At 38.9% G+C, this 12,991-nt stretch overlaps 1 protein-coding gene across 4 annotated transcripts in view; it reads right to left on the bottom strand.

The window, feature by feature from the left end:
* clstn1 (calsyntenin 1) overlaps window positions 1–12,991 on the bottom strand; it is a 40,757-nt gene that overhangs the window by 8,248 nt on the left and 19,518 nt on the right. The window contains exons 2-11 of one of the 4 annotated variants that reach the window (XM_017486893.3): window positions 10,978–11,100; window positions 7,388–7,417; window positions 5,124–5,319; window positions 4,495–4,703; window positions 4,162–4,311; window positions 3,658–3,843; window positions 1,996–2,244; window positions 1,309–1,430; window positions 422–584; window positions 42–92 (exon numbers count right to left, since the gene is read on the bottom strand). In XM_017486893.3, coding sequence (XP_017342382.2) covers window positions 42–92; window positions 422–584; window positions 1,309–1,430; window positions 1,996–2,244; window positions 3,658–3,843; window positions 4,162–4,311; window positions 4,495–4,703; window positions 5,124–5,319; window positions 7,388–7,417; window positions 10,978–11,100 — 1,479 coding nt within the window. The remainder of the gene's footprint in view (window positions 1–41; window positions 93–421; window positions 585–1,308; window positions 1,431–1,995; window positions 2,245–3,657; window positions 3,844–4,161; window positions 4,312–4,494; window positions 4,704–5,123; window positions 5,320–7,387; window positions 7,418–10,977; window positions 11,101–12,991) is intronic. The other 3 variants (XM_017486895.3, XM_017486894.3, XM_017486896.3) reach the window with 3 other exon arrangements.

Below are 12,991 nucleotides of genomic sequence, written 5' to 3'. Positions count from 1 at the left end.
AACTCTCGTATTCGTGCGATTAGGGAAAGATTTTTGGCAACCTGTCAAAGGCTCTGAGCCTGTCTCTGTGTCATTGTCATGTCCTGAGAAGTCTGTGGAGGTAAGACAAGAAGAGTGGGGAAAGACGAGGCCTCACTTTAGTTAGGAAAGGTTTTTTTTTTACAAGATCATGCATTTTGACTACATCTGACTCCATGGAGCCCATGACTGATCATATTTTTGACATTTTATTTCAGAAACTGCATCTACTTGGCAAGCAAGAAGCATATTAGTGAGCTAGTTTATGGACGCAACCTGCATCCACCAACTATCTGAACTCAACAGCACAACAATAAAAATGGAAGAGTTTCACCTCTAGAGAGGTGCAATTATTTTGACAGTAGAAAAACAAAACAAAACATCATAATACCAGTGACTGTACCTTGCCAGCAGGCACCAATAGTGAGCTGAGTTTCAATCTTGGAGGCGTGGAGAGGGTAATCCTCTGTGACCAGGAAAGGCTCGAAGGAAGCTCCATCAACAAACAGAGACACGGCAGGGAACTCGATGTTAAGCACATAGTGGTGCCATTCTTTATCACAGACCTGAGAGCAAACAGCAGATCAGAACATCATAAAAACACAAAATGTTTAAAAAATAGAATATAATTGTATATACATAACATAATATAGCACAAGTTAACAAATCTTTTCATTTATTATTGTTCCTTCTCGCTTTCACACTGTTATGTGCCAAGTCAGAACATTTTGAATAAAATCTTGTCAAATGAAATACGTCAACGTCCTACGGACTGTTAAAAGATTCTCTGATACTTTGGAGTTTTTCGATCCCTCTTAAGATTCGATCAATTGCTCTCTTTCCTAGGATCGGAATCATTCCTAGGTAAAACATTCACTTCTGGAAAAGTTTCTGCATAGATTTAAAAACGGCAAGCTCCTATTTATGGAAATTCACAAGATCCTGCCTACAAATAATGTTCAGATTTTCCAAACACTTCACAGCTCATTAATCTTAAAATACTTTGTGTAAAAGTCAGTATCCTAATACAGTTCACATTTGGCAATTCTCTTGACATTTTCTCTCACATTCCTAAGTTCTCTAGTATCAGATGTATAAATCCGCTGCCATTCAAATATTTTTTCCTCATCCTTGAAAATTGACAGGCCGTGTGGCACATACTGTAGATTTACATTCTGAACAAAGAATCCCGTTTATTATTAACCTGTAGGACTATATACATGTACATAAACAACACAAAGGCACGTAAGCAAAAGTGAACAGTTACCGAAAGCATTTTTGTTGACTTACTTGGTCGAGTTTCCAGTGGAACTCTGCTGGTTTGTAGTTCTCTGCCTCGCTCGGGTCCTGGCGCAGGAGCAGCACTAGACGGCAGTTGTGCACATACAGGGAGTAGTGGTGTCTGTTCATCTCTGTGGAAGACAGCAGCACAGACAACATGCTCATGTCTATAGCAATTATATACACATTTGTAAGCACATATTTATAATCACACTTTTTGGGTTTTATCTTTAGCCAATCACAGTATTAACACCATTCTTATAACCAACTAACTCCTGTGTCATTTGGTACTGAATGAATATTTCTGGCTTATTTGTGAACTAATGCTCTGTGCCAACAGGATGGAATGGCATTCACCACTCCAGTCAAATGTCCCGTTTTCCCTTGGGTCTCAGTACAGCTGCTTCCAGTATACAAGGACACAAGCCCCGTGCCAGATGATAACATTGTCTAGATTTTCTCAAATACGGGACAAGGCTTTAACGATCACCTTGTAGTGGAACCCTTTAAACCTTTTGCTGTCAAATTGTGGGTTAGTGCTGTTAGTGACGTTGTGTGTCACATAATGAACTTATGTAAATTACAGGGGTGTAACCGGGAGCTTAAGTCTCAAAACATTATCTAAGGCCATACAATACACATCAGTGCTAAAGTATACACAGGACAAACACCAGTCTCATCAGAACTGTACATTACCCGTCTTATCAGAGTTGCAGAGGATGGTTTCTTTCTCCCGGCTACCGGGTCCGTGCCTCATCCACACTGAGATGGTGAAGGGTTCCTTCAGGCTTGTGCTCACCATACCTTCAGGAACCTTCACAGCCTGAGTGCCATTGAACTCAAAGACCTGATCGCTGTCGTGGCCGTTGTCAGTGGGCAGGCCTGCGGTCCAGTTGGTGGCACTGCTGGGAGAGGGCAGCAGCTCCACGGTGCCGGAACTGGCACCTGAATATAGCCAGAACATAGAGATTACCCACAGAGCACAACATCTCACTGAAATCAACTACAGAGCACAGTTCATTACAAAGGCAAGTTCTGCATTATAAAGGCGGGAACACGCATAAGGGATGTGTTTCTAGACCTATAAAACTGCAGACCGACATATTGACCCGCCGAGCATAATATCATAATGCCTAAACCCTAAACTAGACTACTTTTTCCATAAGAAAAAACAAACATGCTTACTGTTTCACAATCATCTCATTGTGTTTAAAATAGATCTGCAACAACTGATCATTTTGATAATCGATTAATCTATTCTATTAAAATTGGTAAGTTATATGGAATATTTAAAAATACATAAAATGCCAAAAATATTTATTTACATATATAAAATCTTAAAATTAATTTTACAAATTTGCGAGGCGAATAATTTTCGGCAACTGCAAATTTAAGCAACTCCAAAGCTCTATGTTTTCAGTGTTTTCAATGCCTGGAATCAGTAAATCGACCCTTTTTTAGGATCGTCTGTGAATCGAAAGGGTGGCCACTTAGTAGGGGTGTGCATGGTTGACGCACAATATGCTAAAAATATATATTGTGCACGCTAACAAACTTAAACAATGCTGCGTTTATTAGTGCTACTGTGTCGAAAAAACTGTTTAACTACTACAATCCAACTGACTCGAATAGCTTCCCATACTTTAAAGGCGGTTTTCTCTGTTGTAACATGCTCCACCTTTTCCATCAAGCATGTGTTACTGAAGTGATGTGGTGTACCAGTGTGTTCATAAAACTGTTGGATGACTACATTAGTTTTACTATTGAAATTTACTGATTAGTTCTTGCAGCTCTAGTTTAAACAAACACAAAATAGTGTACAGAGCTTTGTACTTTTGGTTGTGGGCACGTTGAGTTGTTTCTACAAATATAATCTCACATATATTACTGAATAACTCTACAGGTGTGTTTTAGATAGGCTCATGTTTCTAAAAATGGAATATGTTGGCAAATAATCTTTTACACTGGGTTGCCTTAAATAGCATCTGTTGATAGGTAAAGGTCACATTTAAGAGTTCATTTAAAAGTAGGCTGCACTAAATAACATACAATTTACTAGCAGAAGTCTATAGCAATAACCTGATTTCAACACAATGGCATATTATTTAATGCCTATTTAAATAAAATCCTGTTTAAAAAACTTCATTTTGTCTTTGTGCTGTGAGTCAGTTAGATTGCAGCCTTCAAGATCTTGAAATTATTGACTGGAAAGATTCAGAGTTGACTGACATGCTAGCAGTGAGGTGAAAGCATAAGTGCACCTTAAATATACCATGTCTATTTATATTATAGCAGTCTAAACACAGAATAAATAAAACGGTATGACTCACACAGCATTAACAAATTGCTGTGACTCACCACACAGACGGTGCAGGGATTTCTCAGAGTACGTGTCTCGGTCACAACCCTTGCCGATGTGGTTGGTCTCCAGCTCGATGCTGGCCTGGATGGAGGTGATCGGTTCCTCGCAGGTCTCCAGACGAATGCTAGGGAACAGCGCTAGGCTTCCTGTGCCAGGCTCGTACTCAATTCTCTTATTAAAGCCTTAGGAATAAGACACATACAAGATATGTTAAGTTCTTTGGAATATACTGTAAAGCCTTGCTTATTCATGATGGATTGATGAAGGTATTCATTATGAGTAGTGAGAATCCTATGTGACAGCGTGCCCTCTACAATACAGAGTCCAACCATTGTGTTATGCAGCAAACACTCCACACTAATTAAGCAGACTGTCACTCCTAAAGCAGCACAAAGCCACAAACACTAATTAATTCTTAGGAATTGCCAATCAGTCTAGAGTAAGCAGTTTCAAATAAGGCTCAGTATGTTCTATGTATAAGACACGGAGGACTTTAATACCCTGCCAGCTTGGTTTGCAGGTTGGTTTGACGTTGATTTTGACGAGGACGTCCTCTGAGGCACGGTTCTTCCCACAGTCGAAAGCGGTCACTGTCAACTTGTACGCACGCTCCTTACTGTAGTTCAGCTTCTCAGTGTTCTTGATGTTGCCTGTGAAAAAAAAACCCCCCCAAAAAAACGAAATCGTGAAAATCGTCTAAGAGCTGTTGACATTAATTAGTCAAGGTTCACCTTCAGCAAAAGAAATAATAAAGCATTTCAGGCAATTCTGTGCTCTAAAAATAAGCTGTGTTTTTTTTTGGCCAAGCGCATGCTGCACCTCCCTCATCTTACCGTCCTTGTCAATGGTGAAGGGCACATCAGGGGTGACGATCTCATAGCTGCAAATCTGACTGAACTGGAAGGAACAGTCAGCATCCACTGCATCCACCTTCAGGATGCTGTCGTATGCTTTGCCCTCGATGACCGTAGCCTTGTACGACTTCTCCTTGAACACGGGTGAGTACTCATTCATGTCGTTCACTTGGATATGAACGGTTGCCCTGGAGGAGAACAAAAAGTCAGTGCCAAATGGACTGCTGCCAGGAGGAAGCAGGGCCACCAATGATGCAGGATTTATTGATAGATGATTGATAATTGATTGGGGTTGAGCAAGGAGGCAATGCTGAGTCACCAGTTTTATTATTGTACACAGTTAATCACCTGTCTAGAGCAGGTCTGAAAACAAAGACAGGCAGACAGAGATAAGTACTGAGGTATTCATGCATCAGTATGCGTAAACCTATGGAAAACCTTCACGTGGTCACATTTTGATATTTTCTAAAAACAAATCATATTTTTTTGCCCATTTTCATTCGACAGTGACATCTGACAATTTTTTTGCAGACCATCTGACATAATATTAAAATGTGAACTGATGTGATATTGGCTAAACGTCACATCACATCACATCGGTTACTTACTTGTGAGATTTCTTCATGTTGGCTCCGTCGGGTCCCTCTCCACAGTCATAGGCCTGGATGGTGAATGTGTGCTCCTTCTGGAGCTCACAGTCCAGCTTGTCCTTGGCCCGGATCACTCCTTCGCCTGTGGACTTGTCCAACATCACCGCCTCAAACGGAACATTCTGGCCATGAATACGGAAGCCGCAAATCTCCCCTGGACACGGTGAGAAAAGGGCAAAACACAATGGCTCAGTCTAGACCTCCACTGAGACAAACACCAACTGCTGTACACGATATAAAAAAATAAACCCATGGCGAAAACAAACAGCACACCACAATAAAATAAGAACAGCCAAAGTTGTTTTGGCAGCCAAAGGGGTTGGTACTTTGGGGTCTGTGGAGGAAGCCAGAAGCACTGTAGAATGGGTGAGTATTTAGCGGGGGGAGGGAGGGTTGGGGGAGTTAAAAGGGTGAGGCTGAGTGTCTCGTCCAAGCCACTTGGTCACATTGCATCCAGTCATGCAGAAAGAAACCCAGAATGTTGACAGGCATTCCACAGGAACACTTGTTATAAAAGAAAAAAGGACAGAAAGAAAATCAAACAAAACAGTGAATCGTCATGTATTGGCCATTTTATCCCCACTGCATTCATATATGTATAACAATAACCCCGCTTGCTGGTTTTAGTAAGAATAAACAGAAAAGAAAACAAAGTTAAACAGTTATAATAACAGTTGATATCCTGATGACGAGGTAGAACATAAAAGGTCCAGCTCCGTTTCAGAAATACCAGTTCAAGACCTTAAAACAAAAAAAACAAAACAAAAAAAAAAGCACACAGAGAACAAAAAACAAAAAAAAACCCAAATATCAATAAAAACCCTTTCTTATAGATAACTCAATAAACTGCTTTAATAATCATTAATAATGTGAAAGAAGTCTTCCTGTGCAATGTTGTCTCTCTCACAGCTTTAAAAAAAATAAAAAATAAAAAGTACAATATGATAAAAGTGAAAAGAAGTGGTGAAACTAAAACCACTGGATGAGAGCAGGGTTTAGAAATATTGACTTGCACGACATCCACATCAAACAGCAGCCACTAACATTTTAAATAAATTTGGGAGTAATGTGTATATGCATACACTATTTGTTTAAAATGTATACTTATTTTAAACAAAACATGTTGTATACATTTAGGGCTGGGTATCGAATGAAAGTTTTTCAATTCCAATACCGATTCGATACCTTGGATTCATAACTGATACCCAAATGAGACTTTTTATTGACAGTTTTGTTCTAATTATATATACAGACAGTTCCACCCTCCTCTCAACTGACATGCATGGCTTTTCTGCCTTTTTTCCCCATGGATGACCGGATTCGCTTGAGAAGAATCGGCCCTAGACCTGTCAGAGTTTCAAGTTGAAACGTTGCAGTGAATATTTTTTATTATTCCTTAATCATTTCAGATTTTTTATTTAGTTATTTGAATGCACAGTCTAAGGAGGAGTAGGCCAGGTTTTCATCTCCTTGTAAGTTATATACTGTATATAACTGTGTATGTGACAAATAAAAATCTTGAACTTTTAAGGCCTCATTTAAGAAACCCATAGAGAATAAAGTACTATGTATACATACAGATCATTATGGCGGTGAATGATGGCGAACGATAGCTAATAAATGCTAATTTAGGTGCAAACTGCTGAATCCCAACGTTATCACACACCAACAAACCTAACAGAAGCTAACTTTCTCTTGTCAGTGTAAACTGTTCACTTGATATTTCCTCACTGAAAAATCTTTAACAGGTGGGTACAGATATTCCGTATCCAGCCCCAAGTACATCACACAAAATACCTTTTTACTTCAGAAATAAGTCTAACAATACACCAAATGATATGGGTTCCAGAAATGAATCAGACATGTTCGGTCGAATTGTAGTGTATATGCATGTACATATTTGTTTGTTTAACTTTAACACCATCATGAGCTGAAGTACAGCTGGCATCTGTAAACTACAGTGGATGTCTCATGCATTGATATTTCTACATTCACTTAACCCCAGGGGAAACTTTTCATCCAGTTATTATATTTATTTTACCAAATAATTTGAGGGTGAGGAAAAAAAGTAAACCGAACCACTAAAGAGAAGTGGCATTATAGAGCATGGCGGGAGTTTCTGTGTGAAGTGCAGATGCCTTTTGCGTTAGTGGGTTAATAAAACAATATAATACAAAATGAAAACAAATAAATACAAGGCAGTAGAAAGAGCCTCTCATCACCTTCTTTGGTGAAGGTCACTTCAAAACTTTCTACAGGAAGGAAGAGAAGATAAAGCTGAGTCAGTCAGAGAAAAGAAGAGATTCAGAGAAGATTTTACAAAGAAAGAAGGGCAAGAATGACAGAGAGCATCACATTTCTACATACGCAGGACTTTTATTTTATTTTATTTTCTTGACGGCGAGCTTTTAGTTCTTGCAAGATGCAGATTTAGAAGTTCTTTCATGCCCTGATATATATATATATATATATATATATATATATATATATATATATATATATATATATATATATATATACACATGTGCACAAATTTACAGAGAAAGGAAACAAAAGGATTAAAAGACCAGGCAACAGCGTCAATTAAATATATGACTAAGTAATATTGCAAGAGTGCGATTACATTGAATATCAGCATGATTATAAGTCGGCTGCAGGTAATCACAGCTGTGCCGATATTCAGTATAACAGCACAACTGTGCAAGTGTGATACTGCTTATGTACAAATATTTGATAAATAATTGACATTTCAAACACAATATGGCCAAATAATCAAATTTCTGCGCTCAATGAACAGAAACAGATCCTGAAGAAGCCACACTCACCAATATCCTGTCGGGTAGCTGGCTTAGCTAGCTCACAATAATTTGTTCGTTCCCATTACAGGTGTCTCTGGTGAAATTAGGTTTGCTTCTTCCTTTTCATCTTTACCTGACTGGCTTTCATATTTTCAATCAGAAGTTATATTCATGAAAAGTATCGTTTGCGATGTCCGCTGATGATGTCGCTAACTGTAGTAATAACAGTTAGTTCTGGTCCACTAATTTGATTGGACGAGTGGCATTCCAAGAGACTTATATTCACTAGAACTGTGCTGGGACTGGGACGTTTCGCTGTTTCTATCACTTCCATTATCAGTGTTCGTCATATAAAAGTTCCAATTCTAGCAGCAGTCCCACTGAAACTGTATAAATTACTAACATGTACTAACTAAATCAGAAAAGCAGAGATGACATTTGTTCTGCCAGTCCTTTGCACCATCGTTTAAGTTTGTTCTGCTTACATGCCTGCTGATATCCATGTTTGCCCCACCACTGCCTCAGACTGGTAAAGATGCCCACACAGTTTTCACATCAATTAAAGATGAATTTTCTATCCAAAGCTGCAGTTCAGAGCAAGTCACGCAGGAGCAGCTTTGCGCCTCGTCAGCTCTAATAACCAGCTTCGCTCATCCATTGTACAGCCAAGACCACTCTCTGCAGTCCTCCATTTCTCAACAGATTAAAGCATTATAAGCTTTTCTCCTTGGCTCGCTCTCAGCCACGCTAGTTCAGGTAAAAGACAGATGTGATTTAAAAAATAAATAAATAAATAAAAATGTAGGCTGCCTGTACCAAAGGCCATCTTGTTATGGACTTACATGCTTTATTTGACTTTCAGCTCTGGGATGACAGAGAGAAAAACTCGATGCCCTTAAAGTTAATAAGAACTTGCTGTCGATGAGTCACAGGCTATATTGGAAACTGAAAGAGCTGTGGCTCTGAAATAGTTCCATATAGCACCACTGTCAGTATGCCTAAAAAGCCTCGACTGGACTCGTACCTGCAGTGCAAATGAATACTTGAAGCTTGTTGATTCGCCCCACCTCAACAGTCGTCATTGTGACATATAGCTGGCTAGTTTGTATATACAGACAAATTCAAGAAAAATCTATCTGGTAAAGGGGCATTTTTCCGACATAGTTTGGTTTCACTTGACTCCTTAGAGCAGGGGTGTCCAATCTTATCCGGAAAGGGCCGGTGTGGGTGCAGGTTTTCATTACAACCAAGCAGAAGCCACACCCAAGTCTATTGAAAGCCAAGATCAACTGATTAAACAGGTGGAATCAGGTGTGGCTCCTGCTTGGTTGGAATGAAAACCTGCACCCACACTGGCCCTTTGCGGATAAGATTGGACACCCCTGCCTTAGAGGGAAGGTCATGACAAATCAATGCGAAACTGAATATTCTGACCGATCACCTTTACCCTGTGGTGAAACGGTTGTATTGTGATATTGTGATAAAATCCTGTTCTATGACCTTTGCAGTCACAACCCAACTGAATACCTACGCAAGATTTTGGAGTGATCTGTTCGACAGTGCTCTCCAGCACCAACATTAAAACACCAACTCGAGGGAACATCTTTTGGAAGAACAGTGACAATCTCTCCAATACAGAGAGTCCAATTCCAGAGACTTGAGGAATCTGAACCAATGTTATGTTGGAAGGAGTCATAAGGGGATGTGTGCATTGAATATTATTAATCAAACAGTATACAAAACCAAACCCAATGCTTAACTGGATAACTGGTGAGTTTATAGACTGAATTCAATTGGTGTTGAATTAGTAGGTTCACTGAAAGCCATTTGCTGCTATTTGTGTGACATTCATTCATTATAATAATTTAAGCTTTTTTCGCGTAAACAATCAGCTAGTGATGCCTCAATCAGACTTCGTGCATTTTCCTTCCCTTCTTTAGATTACAGTTTAGATGGACTGTCCATCTGTAAAAACAAAACAAAACAAAAACCATCAAGACTTACAGCATAACACTACACTCAAGAGAATGTACACTTTCGATGAGCAATTCATGTGACACTGAAGACTAGACTGTTAGAAGCCTGAGATAACTCCGAGGCCTGGCAATAGGGCTTGGCGAGAAAACAGAGCATTCTGTGCTTAAAGGGCTTTGAAATGAGGCCAAAGTAAATCTCCCAGTGATTATGAGAGGCGTACGCTAAAGCTAGCACTGTACGTCCTCTTTCACTGTGCCTCACAAATACACAAGGCGAGACACCTCAGAAGCAAATGTCATTGACCGTTAAGATAGAAAAGCTACCGGACAATTACAAAAATGTGATTAAATATCATGTATTTGTCTCATAAGAAAACATACGGCAATGAGTAACCATCAGAGAACACAGCAAAGATTGGTCCTGCAAAGCAGCTGCCTTTATTGTTCTGAGAAATATAACCTGTTTAACCTGTGAGCAAAAAGCTATTGAACGCATTTGCAAAACTAATAACAGGCACATTACAGCTGCTCTTGGTGATTAGGATTTCAAATTGCAGGTCTGTTGCAATAAAACAAAAATGAAGAAGATATTTCACCTCGGAGGCATTTTACAAGGTTGCACAGACACACAGAGAAAGCTCTCCAAGTAAAGGTCTAAGCACATGATCAAAGCCATATACATTTATCCAAAGGTAAACAAAGTGCTCCAAATGATCTCCTCAAACATTCTGCCTTCAGTTTAATCCAAAATCCCCCCCACCCACCCCCGCCACTGACTGAAACTCACTAGATTATCAGATTACACAACAAATTGTGTAGTTATAAAGATGTCCAGTGTCATTTGTTTTAATGTGAAGCCTTGACCTCCTATACACAGGGAGAATGTATATATGTGTAGAACATATATACAAAGTGTTTTTAGACTGCTTTTAGACATTTATGCAACACTATGAACCCTGAAGTTTATGAAGATCAGAGATGTTATGACTAGACAGAGAAGGTTCAGACATGATAATGATGCGAGAAGTCTCCTGTTACCTGCATAACGCAACGGGGCATCTTTATCCAGTGCTATCAGTGGAGGGTCCAGCAGAACTTTGTCATCATTTTCTGTCACGATGCCGTGATACGTCGTCTCAATCCATGGCTTATGTTTGTTGACTGTAAAGGAAAAAAAACAGTAAGAGTAGTAAGAGATAGCCAGAAGTAGAGGGAGATTTACTGATTATTGAACTTACTGTTACTTATGGATTTTATTTAATGTGGATGGCAATTTAAACTTATGAAAACAACATCTTTAATTAAGCAAGTCAGATGATGAATTACTTGATAATTATACTTGGAATCTATATGCCATTTATTTGCTACAAAGCTAGGGGGTGGGGAACATCTAAAAGTAATATAAAGATATATACATTTGTATAAATAAATAAATAAATAAACATAAACCATGCTAATTAATTACTCCCCACTCCTACTGTCCAAACAAAATCTTTTTTAAACAATATTTAAGATGAAGGTTTGTGTTTTCTAAGAATCAATTAAGATAAATATATCTTATTTTCATTAAATGTATCTTATAAATAAATAGATAAATGTATTTTATTTTCATTAATCTAGTTCTCGCTGATCAAGACTGGTTTACAATTTTGCCACCTCGCTCTCATTCAGCCTGCATCTGAATATACGAAAAACCCTCATTTTAAGTTAAGTTTCTTCAGTCGAGACTTAAAATGGGATCTAAAACCTACATTAAGTCTATGGTCAGATTACGCCAATTGGTGGAAACACCTAGCCCAAATAGAGAACAGAGAAGAAGAAGAAGAAGAAGAAGAAGAAGAAGAAGCTGTTCGCAGAATTACACAGCTGAAATATTTTCATTTGTTGTTTTGTTAACACTAAAATGAAAAATGATCTTAGTTCAATTTCAGAAGGTTTAGTTCAACATTGTCTACTAACAAAAGGTCCAAGAAATTATAATACAGCCTATATTGATTCTATTCTTTTCTTACATGCGATTACTTGTACTCTTATTAGATTATTAACTCAAACGCTACTGTTCCTTAATTGTAGGATAAGTAAAAGTAAGTAAAATGTAAACATTATTTTAGGTAATATTAGCCTATTTTTCAAGCTATTTAAAAAGATATGCCTCTCGAGTTTTCTATCCATTTTCCTTTCTAAAATGAGTGATCTATCTATCAAGGATTAGCATTGAGTGATTGTTATTTAATTCCCAGCCCTAGACCCATTTCCTAACATCAAAAGTGCACTGGTAACCATGTCTTTAATAAGTAACCCAGAAAATATTTTTAAAAAGTATTCATAGAAGCAAGAGCAGATTAATTAGGTCTTGTGCAAATGAGGCAAGAAAAGCTAAGGCTGCTAACCGCAGTTTTCACACTAACTGTTCAGAACTTGTAACAATTCACAAGTTGATTGGTGCAAATTCATGTGCTTTTGCCATCTTGAAAGCGTGTTGGATATAGAGAGATATATAACATGGAGCATGTCCAACCAACTCATTAGTGTTGCCAGAGGACTGTGTGACCCACTGGAGCAGAAAGCCAGGCAGGTCTGCGTTTCGGCTGTACATGTTGCCGAAAGTGCTGTCACAACAACATCAGGACACACAGAGTGCTGAGGGGGAGGTGACTGGCACGCTGCTCGCTTCCACAGCTAATGGGCATTCATGGCTGAATGTGAATGCTTCAGCAGCTCCTGAGAAAAATGCAAAGCCTTCACAGTGCTGAGCCAATTGCACACAGGCAATACTGACAGCAGGACAGTGGCAGGAAACAGGAGGATGCTGGGAAACAGGGGGAGCTAGCCACACAACCGGCCGGCACATGTTAAATACAACTCAATCACGAGGTACTGCCAAAGCTAAAGGATGTAATCCTTGACAGCAATTCTTCTCTGAAAATAAATTCTTCAACCATTCGGTGGGATGTTCAGTGGAAGTCCGACCATGACAGCATGACTATGATTTAACAACAAATCTGCAGCTTCATCTTTTTATGTTATGCCAACACTATTTTTATCTCCCATA

This window comes from Ictalurus punctatus, chromosome 15 (genome assembly GCF_001660625.3).
Source record: "Ictalurus punctatus breed USDA103 chromosome 15, Coco_2.0, whole genome shotgun sequence".
Lineage (NCBI taxonomy): Eukaryota > Metazoa > Chordata > Actinopteri > Siluriformes > Ictaluridae > Ictalurus > Ictalurus punctatus.
Note: the sequence above shows the minus strand (reverse complement) of the source record. Positions and strands in the feature narration are given on the sequence as shown.